At 41.4% G+C, this 17,608-nt stretch overlaps 1 protein-coding gene across 1 annotated transcript in view; it reads left to right on the top strand.

Annotated features, from left to right (window-relative positions):
* Positions 1 to 17,608, top strand: part of AKAP13 (A-kinase anchoring protein 13) — a 201,787-nt gene that overhangs the window by 58,585 nt on the left and 125,594 nt on the right. Inside the window, exons 3-4 of the mRNA XM_016209595.2 lie at positions 4,255 to 4,402; positions 14,153 to 14,449. Coding sequence (XP_016065081.2) covers positions 4,255 to 4,402; positions 14,153 to 14,449 — 445 coding nt within the window. The remainder of the gene's footprint in view (positions 1 to 4,254; positions 4,403 to 14,152; positions 14,450 to 17,608) is intronic.

The raw sequence follows: 17,608 nt of genomic DNA, 5'->3' as shown, positions 1-17,608 counted from the left end.
GAAATGTGGGATATTTTTATTTACCTGGGAATAGATGGCAACATTTATTTTGTGCCTGTTGTTTGCTAGATACTTGACATACCTTGTTAAAATACCAGTACTTACTTTATGTGGTTGTTGAGGGATTCAGTGGTAACCCTAATCTGTATAAGACATTGAAAACAGGACATACAGTTAGCACTTGATGAAAGAGCCATTATTATTGTTACATGCACTTCAGATATGTGAGTATAATAGAGTTTCTACCCTTACAGGGCTTAGAGTCTAGCCATAGCCAAAAAGCATTAGGGATAGTTCCTAAAACAGTCCCAGAGCTGGTAATAAGTGAACCTTGCATTTGCAGTCTCCCTTCTTAATCTTGTGTAGCTGACAGTGTCGTCCTTGCCAGCTTCGAATCTCTCTTTTCTGTGGCCTGACATCATAGCTTGTGGCACCTGGGTTGGGCATGAGATCTGAGCGATGTGGTTCAGCTTGGCCTGCTGGGCTCCCCTCCTTAGGCATTGCCCGTTTACTTGCCCCAACTGGGCAGGCTCAAGGACACCTTGATGAACATGCAGTGGGGGGGAGTGGCATAGTATGTTGGGTCAGGAAAGGAGGCCTTTCACCGGAGGAAGGGGACCAGGTGTCTACTCAGGAAGGAAAGACATTGTCTTGTTGCATGGTTTACTCTCACCGTCACCACCAGTCGGGGAGAGGAGGGTGTGACAGGTGAAGGGAGCAGCGTGGCCGGCAGTGAGACAGGCAGTAAGAGTGAGGCTTAAGCACCTTGGTATGTTCTTGAACCGGCAGTGCTGCGCTGTGTCACAGTGAGAGTGAGGGAGTGAGGCGGCTCCGTGAGGGAGAGGAGGCTGGAGCGGTCAGCAAGGGCTGGGTTGTGGAGGGACTTGTTTGCCACAAATTGAAGGGACATGACCAGCAGTTAGGATGTTATCCTGTTGGCCATTCAAGTGTCTCAGGGGAGTGTCCCGATCACATTGTATTTTAGAGACTCTTCCATTGTTTCCTAGCGTGTGGAGGGCTTCCTAGTGAAATCGGGGCTCCTAGAAGCCTGGAGACCCTATTTCATGGGCGATGTTTCGAGGAGAGCCAAGGGGACTGAGTGGGTGAGATGGGTGAGAACAGAGGTCAAGCTGATAGATTTTAGTTGCAGATTGTCCCCATTTCAACCAGCTGCCCTCTGGGAGGGGACAGAGGAAAGAGAGGTTGATTTATTTAATCAGTTTCAATTCTTTCATTAAATTTCTACCAAGAATTAATAAAAAATCATATATTCTCTGCATTTTAACCAAATATCCAGTCCCGGTAGCAAAGGGAAGACTCTCTCTTTAAGTGTTGACCTAATTATTCCAGCAGTTCCAGAGAGTTGGGAAACGTTTGTGGGAGGGAGAGGCTGAGTGTTTTTTTTTTTTAAGCCACCAGCCAACACCCTCCTACCAATTGAGCTTTGCTTAAACAAGAGTAGACTTTGAGAAGCAGGGTGGTACATTGAAACAAAAAGCTTCGACTCTTAGGATTTTTAACAATTCTCTTCTTTTTAAGGAAGCTTCCTGTTGAGGGAACTGTACGTTAAATGATTTCCAAATTTTTGTAATTTAGTTCCTTTTCCAGCTGAAATTTCAAGATTCTTCCTGGTTAGGGAGCGAGGTCTGTAAAGCCGCAGAGAACCCAACAGATTTACTGAGCGCCACCTGCTGGTTTTATTTTAATGGTCCAAATAGGTGGTGCTGGAAATCTTTTAGGATTTGCATATATCTTAGTGTTACAAAATTACGAAGCTAGAAGACAGTATGAATTTTGGTTACTGTTAGTAGTAGTATTTAAAATAATCATTTTGTGTTAGCGTTGGGAAAGGTACTTACCTTGGGTTTGCTCTTGTGGCAAGCCCTGCACTTTTATGCCTCATAAACAGTGATCCCCTTGATTGGACTCTGCCTTCGCTGACCTGGTCTCCATGATGGTTAAAAGGGGGCAGGGGGCCTCTTATTTGTAGCATTTGTCGGTTTCAGTGGTGTCAATACTCCCATGATGGTTGGTTTTGGGCTGTCAGTGCTACATCGCTGAATGCACCTTAAATGAGGAAAGATGGGAAAACTGAGACCCTAGCTACCATTTAAAACCCTGTTTTTATTGGCAAATAAGTGATTGATCAGTGGCATTTGGGACTACAGTGCTGTATTTTGGACACTTACAAAACGGCGCCTCATATAGATTTTCTTTTCTAATTCTGTGTCGTCTGTCAGAGGCATAGATGCATTTTCTTTTGGGGTTGGGTCAAATTAAAATTTTAATCAAGAATGTCTTGAAAGTTTCCCTTGTTAATAAGTTTATCTATGTAGTTAGAAACATAACTGGACAGTCAGATTGATTTATCTATTTATTCTGTGGGGCTGGTCCGTTCTTTGGGCAGCAAAATCATTTACCCAAGGGTATCCTGCAAGGAGGTGTCATCAAGGCAACTATGTCAGCAAAAACTCTTACTTAGACCTGTTTTTTGTTTTTATTTTTTGATCACCACTCCACTTGCTTTATCTTTCAAGGCCATCTCAGGTAATACTAGGTGCCTGGCACTTGTGCAGTAAAATGGGACTTACGTGGTGGAAATGCAGAGTAAGAGTTTCTGTTACTTGCTCTCAGTGACTTTGTCAGAGTGCAGACAGTACTCCTCCGGGGAAAACAGGTACTTTAATTCCAAGCGCCTTTGGAATCTGAATTTCACGTGACTTTAAAAGTGATTGAAGCTTCCGTGTTCCATTCTATTTCATATTTTGGGTAGTTTGACTTAATGTAAACCGAAAAACTATTAAACAAAGGTGTGAAAGCAATTTGAAACTTACTTTCCTTTGTCTTGGGAATGAAAAAAGAGGTTGTTATTGAGAGCTTTGTAAAAGGATTCCGACGCCCATTAGCCATCTTCCCTGTCCCCAGTTAGAAGACGGCAGGCCCCAGAGAGGAAATCCTTGATCTAGAAAAGGAAGATACATTCTTAGAATGCCAGGTTAGATACCGAAGTGGAGAAAACATTTCTTTTCTGTAAAAGTCCACATTGTAAATCTTTTAGGTTTGAGGGCTTTACAATCTCTGTGGCAACCACTCAGCACTGCTGTGCCTGCCCATTCTAGTGCAAAGATAGCTATAGACAATGTATAAGCCAGTGGGTGTGACTGTGTTTCAATAAAGCTTTATTTATTCACACTGAAATTCGAATGTCATATAATGTTCACATGTTGAAGCTATTTCTCTTTTATTTTTTTTTCCAAACATTCAAAAATAAATTTTTTTCTCAGCTGTGAGCCGTACAAAAACAAGCAGAGGGCTGGATTTGGCCCATGGGTCATAGTTGATCAACCTGTGCTCTAAAGGAGGAAGCTTTAGAACTTTCACTTCCATCTTTACGTCAGGTTGTAATGGTATTTCAGCACCTTGAGAAATTGACTCATCTCACGTGCTGCAGACATTTTAACTGGTTGTGGTTTATTATGGCACAGGATATTAAACATTTTACCAGCCTCAGCGTTTCAAAAGTGTTTCCAAGTCTAAAGCATAACTGTAGTGACTGAAGTCGGTGCTATTCCTTTTAACTTTGGAACTTTCCAGTTCAGCTTTTATGGTAAGTTATAGCTTCTGTGTAGTTCATTCTGATTTCTGACATTGCTGCATTCAACAGACCTGAGCACCTACCGTGTGCAGGGCTTCAGGATATATTTTGAACTCTGTTTCCACAGTCAGCCTATTGAAGCATTTCTGGTAATAGCCTTGATCCTAAGTTTGACTTTAAGATTTTTGTTTTCAGTGTTTGGTAGAACACTGCCTGCAGCTCATTGTGCTGCTGGGCCGAGTTAGTTGTGGCCACAGGGTGGCACAGTTCCCTTGTTGGTATGACTTTCTTGTTGCCAAAATGGAAAGGGAAAAACATATTGTAAGTAATGAGAATTCTCTCCCCTACTTAATGCTAGAATGGCATGGCCTTCTCTAAATTGGTTTTCCATAGTGTACTGTTAGGATTTATACAATACTGAACTGCAGTACTTTAAATCTCAATGCTTTAAAATCTTTTTTAGGTCATTTTGTATTCTCATTGCCTAGAATGCTTACTGGTATATAAGTGCTCAGTCAGTGTTTGTATTAGTTTAAATCTCCTAGAATGGGGCACAGTTTAGATGATACACTTGATTTTCCCTTAAATGTGGTGTTTGTAAAGATAGACTCCCAAGAGGAAGCTCTCTCATGTCCTTGCCCCACCTTTCCCTTTCCTAGGGCGATTGTGTTGTCACCGTGCTGCTGACTGAAGACGACAAAGTTGAGGAAGATGCAGTGCTGTACTTGGTATTTTCGGGTTCGTCCCTCCACCACTGTGCAAGTACCCGGAGGATCAGTTCTCATACGCTGGAGACCATTACTCCTGGTGAGTGGAATCTTTACTAGTTCGCAAACGTTTTTATTCTGTTTCATTAGTATGGCATGACGGGAAGAGTGTATCAGGGTGATAGAACTATGGTCACATCTTTATTTATAAATACATTTTAAAATTAAGTATTTTGGTCATATCTTGCTTGTTTCACAAAAGTCTGAACCTAACTAGAAATAAATGAAATAAAATGGTGTCATAAATTGAAAGATAAAAATCAGGGTCAGCAAAAATGTTAATTTACTGGAATGTTGAGATTCGGGGAACACTAAAGCATGCATGGAAGGCGAAAACCCTCATGTGGTTACTGTGGTGTGACTGCATATTTGATCTTGACATCAGAGTGGCAAAGCTGAGGTAGAACAGTCAGTAACACATTCCTCAGTATCTGTGGGGGGGAAAGACTTAAAAAAATCTCTATAAAAGCTAAAGCTTCCCCAGATTAACAAGTTATAGTTCATGGTGGAATGAGTACTTTTTCACTGTTGCCTTTATAAGTTTAACAGAGTTAAAAGGAAAATACTTATTAAATTTTTTTTTAACAAAGTCATTAAGTTATTGCTCTATCCACATAAATGGCTGATAAAGTAATGACTGTCTCTTGACCTGCCCTAACATCTGAAGATGCACTGATCTGTGTTTGCAGCTGAGCGTCTTTCCTTCATTGGCCTTGCTTCACAGTTAGCAGTTGGCCAGTTTTTATCAGAGTACAGAAGCGAGCACATTTACAGGGACCCCTAAAAAGTGCTGAGAATTGAACTATTTTCCTTTCGAGAATAAAATGAGTTTAATTTTTATTGAGACATTTCTTTTTACTAGTGTTTATATGTAACTTCAGTTTCACTTTATTAAAATAAATGGTGTAAAAAATTATTCAATATTTGGTCTTGCCAGTATTGGATCAGATTGCTAGTTTTTCGTTGCTGTGCCATTTTATATAAATTAACTTCATGTCTAATACCTACCAAATCATGGAAATTACAACACATTCAAGAACTGGGATTGTGACAGTTGAAGTCCATATTTATCCTTCTACTGGGCAAAATTATTTTTAAAAATACAGGATTTAAAGATTCTTGATCATCCTATAAATATTTCCCCCCAGATTTTTAGGGTTAGGAAATTTAACAAGGACGTCAGGATAGATACTGATTTCTTTTCTAAAGAGCGTTCAGTATCCGCCTTTGTGACTTAAAGCTGCGCTCATCTCCTTCCTGCGATGTACCCGTGTCTGAAAGGCTGATGTGGGGATTGAGGGCTGCACTCTGGCAGGTGTCTGCAGTATCACCATTACCCAGCATTTATGATGTGGGGGTGACCGGGAGGAACAGCTCCTCAACTGGGTAGGAAAGGAATGGAGGTGATTTTTATAAAATTACTCATTCCTGAGTTATAAATACTTTAGGAGTTAAAGTTTGGGGGAGGGGGGAGTGTGTGTGTGTGAGTGTATTGAGAGCGAGCCCGAGCAGGAAAGCATCATCTAGAAGGCAAAGGCAACTAGCTATGAGAGAAAGGACAAATGTGGCGGATGTAGCCCCAGGCCCTAGCTGTGATCCTCAGTCACAAGTGCCAGCAGAGTCCAGCCTCTGGTGGAGGCGGATATGCCCCGCAGCGCCTTCACCGTCTCTGACGGTACTTCTCTTAGGGTTGGCTGCGGGAGCTTCATCTCCTTGGACTTACAAACCTGTTGTACTTGTGTGATAGCCTAGAGCTCTCGGCTTGTACCTGATCCTGTATTCTGTCCCCAGCCCACCTTTTCTGATCCAGTTCCAATGTTTTCCTTTTCCTTTGGTTCTAACACCTCTTTCATGTGTCTCAGTACCAGTCTTTTCCAGCAGTTCCCATATCTGGTGTCCTTTTGTTTTGGGGACTCTGAGTACCCATGTGCTGCCAGTCAGCCGGAATGGATACAGTACTCTGTTCCTTTTCTGTAATTTGATCCAAATCCTTGGAAGTAGTTCCTGACCCATTTGCCTTGGGCCTGGAATCCTAGTACCTGCTTTCACTTTCTATTAATCAGCTCTCCCCCCCTTATAGTGTGATCTCACCCACTTCATCTATCCTCTGTTATACTACAGTGCCCAACAGCTTGTCCCCTTTGCCCCTCAGTTGGCCTGAACATGCTGCTACACACCTAAGTTCAGTCAGGCTGCTGCCATGAGATGCTTCATCACAGCAGAGGTGACAAAGGATTAGAGTCCTTGAAAGACCCTCTTGTACCAGCAAGCCAGGTGAACAGCAAGGCAGCATGTTCACGTGTGCCTTTGATATGTGCCAATGTCCGCAAGGGTACCAGGGAGGTCCCTAGTTGGTGAATTAGAGCTCTGTTAACTGGGTAAGCCAAAGACATCTCTGAATGGACTCTCGTGTTATGGGCATTAAGTATGTGATTTTTCTGTTTACTTGTCTTTTTAAGCTGCTACACCTGCTGCAGTAATTTGTGAAAGGGTAGGGATGGGGCATTTGGGGGTTAAGTGAATTTTGAATTTCTCATTCATATCGTGGCATTAATATTTTAGTCTAGACTTAAACTGCCTGAGTCTGTTTTTATGGACGTCTAGGACTTGGTTCTTACCTTTCTTCAGTCTTTTTTCAGATAACACTTCTTCAGTGAAGCCTTTCCTGTCTGTCTTGTAAATATACAACTGCCCCCTCTCTATTCCCTGTCCCCTTCTCGGCTTTATTTTTCTTCACGTGCTATCAACTTTTAACACATTGCCTATTTTATTTACCTTATTTTCTACCTCCTGAAGCATCACCTTCATGAGGCATGGATTTTTGTCTGTTTTGTTCACTGGCGTATGCTTAGGAGGCTTGTTCTAGGAGCCCTGGCCAGGTGATGGCACAGTGTTCTCACTGTGTCCAGGTTCACCTAGGTTCTCAGAAGTCACTCTTCTAGAAAGGTGGTGCATGTGTGCGGGCACACAGACATCCACTCTTTTTCACAATGCACAGGAGTCTCTGCCTTCTTGAATTGAATTCTCAGCTTGGGCAGGAGTCTGTGCCCCCTTTCCAGAGCTACTTTTGATCACTTCTGTGCGTCAGCTGTATTGATAGCCTCGGATTTCCTGTCTGCTGAGGGCAGTGTCCGATTAGTCAAGATTCTTCATGGAAAGCCTTTACTTTGCGCATCCCAGTTACTGGACAGATGTGCAGTCTGTTTGCAGCTGCTGCTGCTGAGGGGTGTCTCTGCGTGCTTTCTGCTCACGTGTGGGCCTCGCTCTGCGATTCCTTTTCAGTTTGGCTGACTGTGGGCAGAAAAAGAGCTTTGTGCCTTGTCCTTGCTCTTAATGTCATGTTTCATACACACTGCTGGTTCTGATTTTTCTTTGAGTTTTCTGCGTGTTTTGCTGTCAGTGTTTTGTAATATTTTAGTTTTTACTAAAACCAGATGATAGATTGACCTTCCAAAAGACAGCTAGCTACTCCTTGATGTTAGTCTGTAACCTTTTATTCGGAGGGGAATGAGACATCCCTCAATTGTCTCCTTAAAAAAAACGCCTCTTTGACTTCAGATATTGAGATTATTTCTTCTATTTTCTCACTATTTTGCTTGCTTTCTGGTGAGAAGTTCATAATGAATTGTGTGTGTTTAATTATAAAGAAATTGTAAAGGCTTTAAAAGTAATCTTTTCTTGACTTACTGCCACTGAAAGGCTGTGGACATGATATTCATCCTCCTTTTTTTAATAAATTATCTTAAGCGTAGTAACCTATTAGGGGACAGTTAGGTGGAGACTTGGCTTGTCTGCTTCATCTGCCTTTGAATTGTTTGAATGCTCTTTTACAGTGAGCATGCTACTTTTAACTTATATAGTAATTTAAAATAAAAACATCTTGAAGACTTTTTGAAAACAATGCTCTTTCTTTTGAAAATAAGGCCTCCTTTGTACTAATAATGAACTCTAGCCAAAGACAAGTTTTATTTTAAAAGATCACATTCAAAGTACCTGTGAATTGGCTGGTTTAAGAATATAATGTGCCATAAGTGCAGCCTGAAATGGAAATGCATCTCCAAAAACAAAAGGTGTCATCTTTGCTGTAAATGAAAATACCTCCATTTTCTTCTCTTCATATAAAAGGATCCAACTCAGATCCCACTTTAACTAAACAGTAACTTTCCTCTACAGATGAAGCTGAGATTTTTTTTTTTTTTTGAAAGACCAGTATAGGACTGGTGAGTATAAAGAAATCTGAGTGTCCTTGGGAGAAAATTCTTGGGGAGATATGGAACACTGTCTGATTGTGTTCACGTCTATTAATTAAATGTGAATTTAGACCAAGCAAACGATAATTTAGAATGGAAAGTAAGACGGGGATATTTAGTGGATGCTGCATACTATTTCTGTGAAAGGCCTTGGGCAGAAATCTTTTTTCAGCATGTCTATGAATTACTTTTAGAATCCACAGCAAGGGATCTGTTTGACAGGAAAATTGCAGACATTCAGTGACCCCAAATTTGACTCAGCTCTTTTGTATTTTCCTTTTCTTTCTCATCAGAGGGAAGGTACTATATAAAGTAGATTTTTCATTTGAAAAATAAAAACTATATTTACCATGATCAGAAGTCCTTTGGGGCTTAATTAAAAAAAAGAACAGCGCTTACCGCCTAGGTCTCAGCAGGTAGTCCCAGTTATATCACAGTGTCTCAGTTTTTCTGATCCAAGCTCTGTTTCTAGCAGCAGAGGCCCAAAAGTTGCCAAATTGAGTAACACATTCGAAAAGAAGTTGTAGGCTTTAAACTGGCCTAATCAAGAGAATTATTATACCCTTCCTCTTTGCCAAAGTAATGTTAATTTATTTACTGGACTTTCTCTAACAATCTCCCTATTCTAAAATACTCTTACTATGAGACCGACTTCTAGACAGATGTGATTTTATATTTTAAGTGTCCCAGTGCTAGTCAGTATATATAGTGGCTATCCTGGAGAAACACAGTGAGAACAAGTTGAAGGGAAAATAGAGCTCTTGTCTACTGTTTCAGTTGTAATGCTTATGTGGAAGTTGTGTATTTCATCACCTTGGAGCTAAGGATGCAGCACTGGAATCCTAGCACATGCATCACACTGAGGGCAGTAATCCCCCCAAGGACGAAAATTGGCTCTTGGTGGGGGGCAAAAATTTACTTTTTATATATAAAGCACAGACATACATCCACAAGTATATGGTATAATTATGGTATTAAAATTTTATGGGATGGGGCAAATAGAAAAGTCTAAAATGCTTTTTTTGGGGATGACACTGAATAATAAAAGGTTAAGAAACACTGCTTTAGAGTAACAGGCTGGAACATAGTGGATCAGATTTTTACCATTAATTAGTCAAAATGTTCATGATGACATTTGTGTGCTTGCTGTCCCCCTCCTGCTTAAATACTCATGTACATACAGAGACGTTTACACATACACCGAATGTGCACATCTATCGTTAGGCCACCAAAAACTTGCTGTGGGTGCATACCTCTGCACATAGTTCTATCTCCTGGTAGAGTCTGGGTCTGAAGACTTAAATTTTCCTTTAACGCTATTTAGCCACTTCAAAGAGAAGAAAAAGACACCAAATTTTTATTCTTGGATGCCAAAGTAGTAAAATACATTTTATATTTTCCACTATTGCTGCTTATGCAATCTTTCTGTTAGAGGATGGTAGGAGCGGACTGGGCTTGTCTGGCCCAGCAGGCACTTCCAGGGTTCCTTTTCAGAGAGCCGGTCAAACAAAGTCTCAATTGTTTCATCCTCAGAAGAGAAGGCCCGGATGGGATGTGTGCCACTTTTAGCTTAATAGGAAATGAAGTAATTCTTGGGTCGTGCTTCAGCAGTATGTTTATCTGTAGCTCTGTTTCGTTTCCATGGGGACGGGTGCTTCATGGAGTGATAAGAAGCCTGTGGAAAAACTTGCCCAACCTCATGAGCATACACCTCCTGACCTGTAGGCTAAAAAAAGGTTTGGATTAGATGCTTTGAAGAGGACCATCAGCAGTTAAATTTTTGTTTCTCACCAAGGTGCTCCTTGTGTTTTTGTTTATTCTGCATTCTTCCCCCTTCCTTTAATTTTTTCAGTCCTGTGGTGCCAAAGGCAACATTCAGCTCAGAAGCTTCATTGGGCCATGCGCAGAAGCTCTTTCTAGTGTATTGGGGCTCTGTTTTCCTTGAGTATGCTGAACAGGAGCATTTAGTAGCCGATAATAATAACAGTTTTAGATCCCTGTTTTATGCTTGGCAATGGTATGCTTTTGTGTATAAGCAAATGGGTTTCATGGTTGAATGACTTTTTAAGGAAAACCCAGACTCTGCAATGGAGGGTGAGATTCAGACCTAATATTTTCTGACTCTACAGCTACTTGCCAGCATACTTCAGGGCCCTTTACATTTATTTCATTCAATTAGGAACAGATCTCTCCCACCCCATAATTTACTGTATATTTCTGTTGTAAATGAAGACCTCATTGTGGGGTGAATTCAGGACCTAATTTAAAAAATGGAATTGAAGTTTAGGTCTTGTTTCTTTATCAGTTTATCTCTCTTCTTTCCCTCTCTAAATTCCCTGGGTGTACTTCTTTTAGAAGAGGCTCGGCCAGTTTTTCAGAACTTCCCTTTTTAAAAAGACTGGTGATTTTTATTTTCCTTTGTTACCAGAAAATTGAGTGGAAGAAAAACACCGTGGAACTGGCTGAACACCTTGCTACTCTTCTGTCCATTGCAGCGTCTGTTTTCACATAAAAAGAAGTTAAATGGTGGTTATTATAGGGAATTGGATGTGACTCCCCATCTCACGTCTTTGCAGTGTGGATGTAGATGTCGTTAATACCTTGCATTTTTGTGTGCACAAAGGCAGTCAGAAGACTAATGCCCCCGCAGATAGTCACGTCTCCAGCTAATTTATGGTAGCAAAGGTCTTATGTGTGCATATGCAGTGATTTTAGTTTCATTACTGGGCCTATGTTATATAACTTTGTTTTTAAAATGTTGATTTTTCTCTCTCTAGATGCTGTATCTGAAAGGTTATAAGGATTAAAAAATAATCTTAAGAACCACTTGAGCCTAATAGAAAACATTAATGTGAGAGAGGCACCCTGCCAGCCTTGCAGTGGTTGATTTTCAGACTGGAGGGTGGGGTACTCTGTTCTTGATCAGTAGTAACTCTTCCAATTCACTCTAAATTTAATGGAGACTAATCCAGGAAACCCTCAGTTCTCCGTCCCTCTTTTAATTCTCAGTTTTTCTTTTGAAAAAGAAGCCTATAATCATATCAAACAAATTCCAGATTTATGGCACAGTTCACTTAAGATGATTCATAGTTTCTCCTTTAGATTGTGAGTTCATGTCTGAAGGGGAAATATTGGGCTACCTGCCTACTCCGTGTATCTATTTACTGATCTAATTTAATTGGAAATGAAATGAAGCTATGTATGTTGTTTTGGGAAATAGTATTAAGGAATTTAAGAGGATTCTTTTAAATTATAGCTCCTCACTTACAAGGCTATGAGACTATCTAGACTTAAAAGCGTTAGAGAGCTTGTTGTGTACCTCAGGCCACATAGCTAATAAGTAAGAAAATGAGTTGAAACCCAGGTCTGTCCTCTCACTAAGCATCTAGATGTAACCAAGTTAATATCTTCCTGCAACTGTGTTGTAGTAATTATTTCATCCCTTCGGCTTACCCTCTGCTTCCATTTTTATGTTTTTGAAACTGCCCTACTCCTGGAATTTCTTACTAGCATTCTCTCCCTTCTCATCTGCCTGGTAAAACCCACAGGCTTTTCCAGTTGGACCAACGGTAGAGCCTGTAGAGTCTGCTCCCTCACGCCATAAATGAAGAAATTGAGGCCTGGAGAAGCAGAGATGATCTGAGGCCACATAACTTAGAAGCCTTAGGGCCCTTCAAAGGCGGATTAAGATTTTTTTCTAATTTTATTGCATATATTAATTGCATGAATTCAAAATAAATGAGTCGAAATGCATACACGCAAAGGGGTGCTTCAGTTTCTTATAGCCGTCATAGAAAGACTTCAGCTCGGAAGGCATTGGGAGTATCTGGGAGAGATGTGTTTATAGGGAGACTGATTTTGGTGGTTCATGAACCTGTTATCCTTGCCCAGTAGTTATACTGGCCCCTCATTCCAACTATTGGGCCCCTTTCAGGAGGCACAAAGCTGTCACCCTTTCTCCTTTGTTTATAAGCAATGTGGTATAAAACTCTTGCATCAGGATACAATAAGGCGACCTTTGGCATCAGACTTGAATTTGAATAATGGATTCTGCTTCTTAATCTGTGTAACCTTGAGACTCAGTTCTCTCATCCATAATGTGAGAACAAAACATACCTCCTGAATTTGTTGTGTAGAGAAAATGCCTGGTATGTAGTAGGTACTTGGTTAGTAAATACTACCGCTCTAAAATTACACAGCAGTGAGAGATTTCTTTTGTTACAAGGTAAAGGGCTTGAGGAGGTCAAAGTATGTGGAAAATCAATTTTCTTATTCTCATTGGAAACATGGAAAAAAAAATTACTCTTTTTTCTTGCAAAGATAGCAGAAAGCTTAGTTTGTTCTGTCCAAGTCTGAAACCTCGGCCTGTGTCCACAGTAGGAAGCCAGAGTCAGGGGCCACATAGAGGGTTTCCCTGGGCCTCACTCCCTGGTGGAAAAGCAGGCCTCGCGTGGGAATGGATCCGGGGGAGCCGTGGGTGCACAGGGGCCTGCGGTTAATCAGGCAAAGCAACAAGAACATCAGTTCCATCTTTATTTTGTTCTCATCAGAAAGATATTACATGCAAGAAGAATGAAGATATTAGGAGCCGAGTTTTAGTTGAGATCAGTGTTTGAAAGCTGAGGAAAAACTCTTTAACAAATACATTCCGCATATTGCAAATACTTAATTTTGTGAAGATAAAAATCCACAAGAAAGTCTGATTCCCCAAGAAGCCTCACGTGCAGAAACAGCCTTGTCAAACCTTTCTGGTTTTACTCCAGCGGAGCTCTTTGGGGTGGCGTGCAGGTTGCTGCCTCAGGTCACACGGTGCATGAGGTGTCTGCCCGCCTGTGCCTTGGGCACCACTGTTGGGGGCATGCCTGCTTTTCCTTAGCCGGGCTTGCAGCCCTGGCACTGTGTCATCTGTGTGTGAACCAGGCAGTTTCATCGAAGGCCTCATTACCTTACAGATACCTGAGAGCAGACATTACTTTCTAGGCCTTGACTTGCTAATAATAAAAGAATAAAATAAAGTAGTTCTATACTTTTCAAGGTGCCTTGTTTGATCAATTGTATTGTGATTATAAGGTAAGTGCTGAGGAATCTGTAAAATTCCTCCTGTGTATGAGTGACCTTTTCCGTGTTGGGTTTTCTGATATAATTCAGTTCAGTGGGCCTTCGACTTCCCACTGTACCAGGCCTTACAAGATCCTTGAGCTGTCATGCTTTCCTTCATTCAAATTGACCAGCTGCAGGTCAGTGTATATTGAGACACTCAGACTGTTCAGTGCCAGACACTGCAAGCATGGAGACAGCTGAGATACAGAGGTGTCCGCTGTTTGGTAAGGCAACTGCTTTGTATTTGTAAACATTAGAGCTGGAAATGGAGTTTTAAGAAGTTTGGGAGATTGCTGTCAGAGCTCAGAGCTCAGGGGAAGGAGGGGCTTCTTCCAGGAAGGGGAACTTGAATATCATGCAAGAGCAGTGAGAACTCACACGTGTCCCTTTCAGTAGGAAGACTCTGATACCGTTGTCTTTGTCCCATCTGTTTTCTCTAGGTCATGATTGCTGTGAGACGGTGAAGGTGCTGCTGTGTGCTTCCAAAGAGGGCCTTCCAGTGTTTGTGGTGGCCGAAGAAGACTTTCAGTTCATCCAGGATGAGGCTTATGATGCAGCTCAGTTCTTGGCAACCAGTGCTGGGAATCAGCAAGCACTGAACTTCACCCGCTTTCTTGATCGGTCAGGACCCCCGTCTGCAGATGTGAATTCCCTTGATGAGAAGGTTGCCCTGGCATTCAGACACCTGAAGCTGCCGGCAGAGTGGAATGTGTTGGGGACAAATCAGACTTTGCATGGTAAGAACTTAAATTACACAAAACACACACTGAGTTTGGAACTTACAGGTTTTAATGGGGCTGCTTTTATATGGTCATTGGCATCAAGTCTTCCACAGTGGCTGAAAAAAAACCTCACAATTGCTGTAGCCAAGGGGCCTTGATGGCATCTCTGCTGGGTTTTCAGCTGAGCTGGTAAACCTGTTCCTGTGGTGAAATGACTGCTGTTGCCATTTTCACTTCTCATTTATTGTAGAGAGGGAGCAGCACAGCACCTTTCCGTGGGTCCCGATTTCAGGCTTGGCCTCTCAAGTGGAGAAAGTGATCCACCCTTCACGAAGAGAGCAGTAGAGTAGCTTTTTGTACGTTTTTTGGTATTTAATGATCAGACAGGGTTTTTATTACTGTATTCTGAAGTTCTCTAGAGATTTCATGGAGTCTGAGGAAAAGAAACTTGGGGGTGGGGTGTGGGGGGAGCGTGAGGGCAAGCTGAGCTCTGAGAAACCCCATAGCTTTTTTTCTTTGTGTTTCTTGTTATTTGATGTTTGTTTGTTTATTATTATTATTGTTTTTAACCCCACACTTTTTAAACCAGATTATTTTCACTCTTACTTACTGGCTTTCCATGTGAGAGTTCATTGAAGGGCTCCACTTTTTAAAAAACACTGATGTAATAGGGATCTATATATATTTCTCTGAGTCAGATAGGGGTTTTCCCACATAATTATTCTTGTGGCAAATGACATCTTCTAGATGTCATGGTTTCATTTATATATATATGTGTGTGTGTGTGTGTGTATTTATTTATGTATTTAAAAATATGGGTTTTTTTGTTTGCTTTTTAAAAATATATCTTTTTCTTTATTGATTTCATAGAGAGGAAGAGAGAGCGAGAGAGAGAAACATGAGGGATGAGAGTCATCGGCTGCCTCCTACATGCCCCCTACTGGGGATCAAGCCCGCAGCCTGAACATGTGCCCTGACTGAGAATTGAACCATGATATGGTTCATGGATCGACACTCAACCACTGAGCCATGCCAGCTGTGCTATTTACATATTTAAATGAAGCAGTACATACCTGGGGTCCAATAAATAACATCCTCTTTTCCTCCTGCGTTTAAATTCAGTTGAAAGATTTAGGAGTTAAATGGCTAGAGGGGAAAATATTTTTTCTAGTACTGATGAAAGCTAGATTGGAAGATTGACATTACACCTCCTGCCGGAAGGGTTTGCTGTCCTTACTGTATCTCTGAAAGAGCTGGACAGTCACAGGACTGCCCTTCAGGGTCTGCCCAGCTGTGGTTACTGTGTTATTTAGGGAGAACATACCAGAAGTCAGCCTGTCTGCTGGTAGCAGATCCTGAGGGGGATGCCCAGAGGGTACTGAGCCAGGGGCATGCCCAGTTCCTGCTTTCGCAGACCCATCAAATAAACATATTTTTCCCCTATGGAAGATTGGTGAAGGGGCATTTGCCAGCTTTGCCTCTCTTATAGCCACTGAATTTCACAGTTAAACCTGTGATCAGCAGCAGGAATGCCATCCCCTAGCATCAAGGGCTTACTATAAATATACTCCCAGGGCAATCCTGCCCAGGTAGAATACAAAGGAAAGTGAAGACTCTAAAATCAAATCAGGAAGAAAGCATTTTTCCATTTCTTTTTCTTACTAATATAGTGTCCAAGAACCCTCTATAGTGCCAAGACCTAGAAAGCAGACTATTTGCCATTATATAGGGCATGAGCACCTTTCCAGAAACCAAATGTTGGGGCTTCATACCTACAGTCCTACTGTTTCTGTGGTGGTGTGGGAATGCCTGTTCTGATTGCCATTCTTGAATCACTGTCAAGATGGGTTGCAGTAGTTATTTGTGGAGCTTATGACATTTTTATTTATTTGTTTGTTTAAAGAAGGCACAGGAGTTAGATAGTTTGTTCATGTTACTATGTTAAGAAGAAATGCAATTCACCCTGAACAACATGGTTTTCAGCTGCACAGGCCCACTTACACACATATTTCAGTCCACAGTTGGGAATCCACGTATGCAGAGGGCTGACTTAAGTTACATGCTGATTTTTCACTGTGTGGGCAGTGCCCGTAACCCCCTCATTGTTTAAAGGTCAATGTATTAGAAAAAGTACAGGTCTGAAACTTGAGGCGTATCATTTCCCCTCTCTGGGCCTTAGCTTCCTTGTCTTTAATAGGGAACTGGCCAGCTTTAATATTTTTGTGGACTTTCCATGTGCTTTCCAAGCAGTGCTAGTACAGGCTAAATCAAATATTAACACTTAAGGAAATGCATTAAAACCCTGATAAGGTACCATTACACACCTATGAGAACAGCTAAGATTAAAAATACCAAGTGCTGGCAAGTGTGCAGAACATCTTGTATATTACTGTGGGAGTGTAGAACGTTATTGCTACTGTAGAAGAGAGTTTGGCAGTTTCTTATAAAGTTAAATGTATGTTTACTATATGACCCAGCAATCTCACTTCTGGCTATTCATCCTAGAGAAATAAAAATCTTACATTCACTCAAAAAAAAAAATCTTCCCACAAATATGCCTATGGCAGCGTTATTTATAACCACAAGAGACTGGAACTAACCCAGATCTCTCTCTCTGACTATGTAAATAAGTCGTGGTACATCCACATAATTGATTATTACTCAGCAGTAAAAACTACTGACATGTGCAACAACTCGGATGCTTTTGGAATGCATTGTTCTAAGTAAAAAAGTTAGTTTCTAAGGGGTATTTACTGTATGATTTCATTTATGAGACATTCTGGAAAGGGCAAAATTATAGGCACAGAAACCAGATGAGTAGTTGCCAAGTATAGGAGGAGGGGAGGGTCTGACAGCAGAAGGGTTTCATGAGGGAATTCTTTGAGTGTTGGAGTGGTTCTGCATTGCGGTGGTGGTGGTTGTAAGAACCTGTGCAGGTGTTCCAAACCATAGGACTGTACACCCCACAAAAGTGAATTTGTACATACATTAAAAATAATTAAAAGAACGAAAGAAAGTTAACAGGTTAGGGGTGTACTTTGCCAGGAGAAATGCATGGAAGGGTCTTGATAAGACTTGCCTTTGAGCCCGGCCGGGCGTGGCTCAGCGGTTGAGCGTTGACCTGGGGTCCAGGTGATCAGGGTTCGATTCCCAGTCAGGGCACAGGCCCGGGTT

Source organism: Miniopterus natalensis, chromosome 22 (genome assembly GCF_054644295.1).
Source record: "Miniopterus natalensis isolate mMinNat1 chromosome 22, mMinNat1.hap1, whole genome shotgun sequence".
NCBI lineage: Eukaryota > Metazoa > Chordata > Mammalia > Chiroptera > Miniopteridae > Miniopterus > Miniopterus natalensis.
Note: the sequence above shows the minus strand (reverse complement) of the source record. Positions and strands in the feature narration are given on the sequence as shown.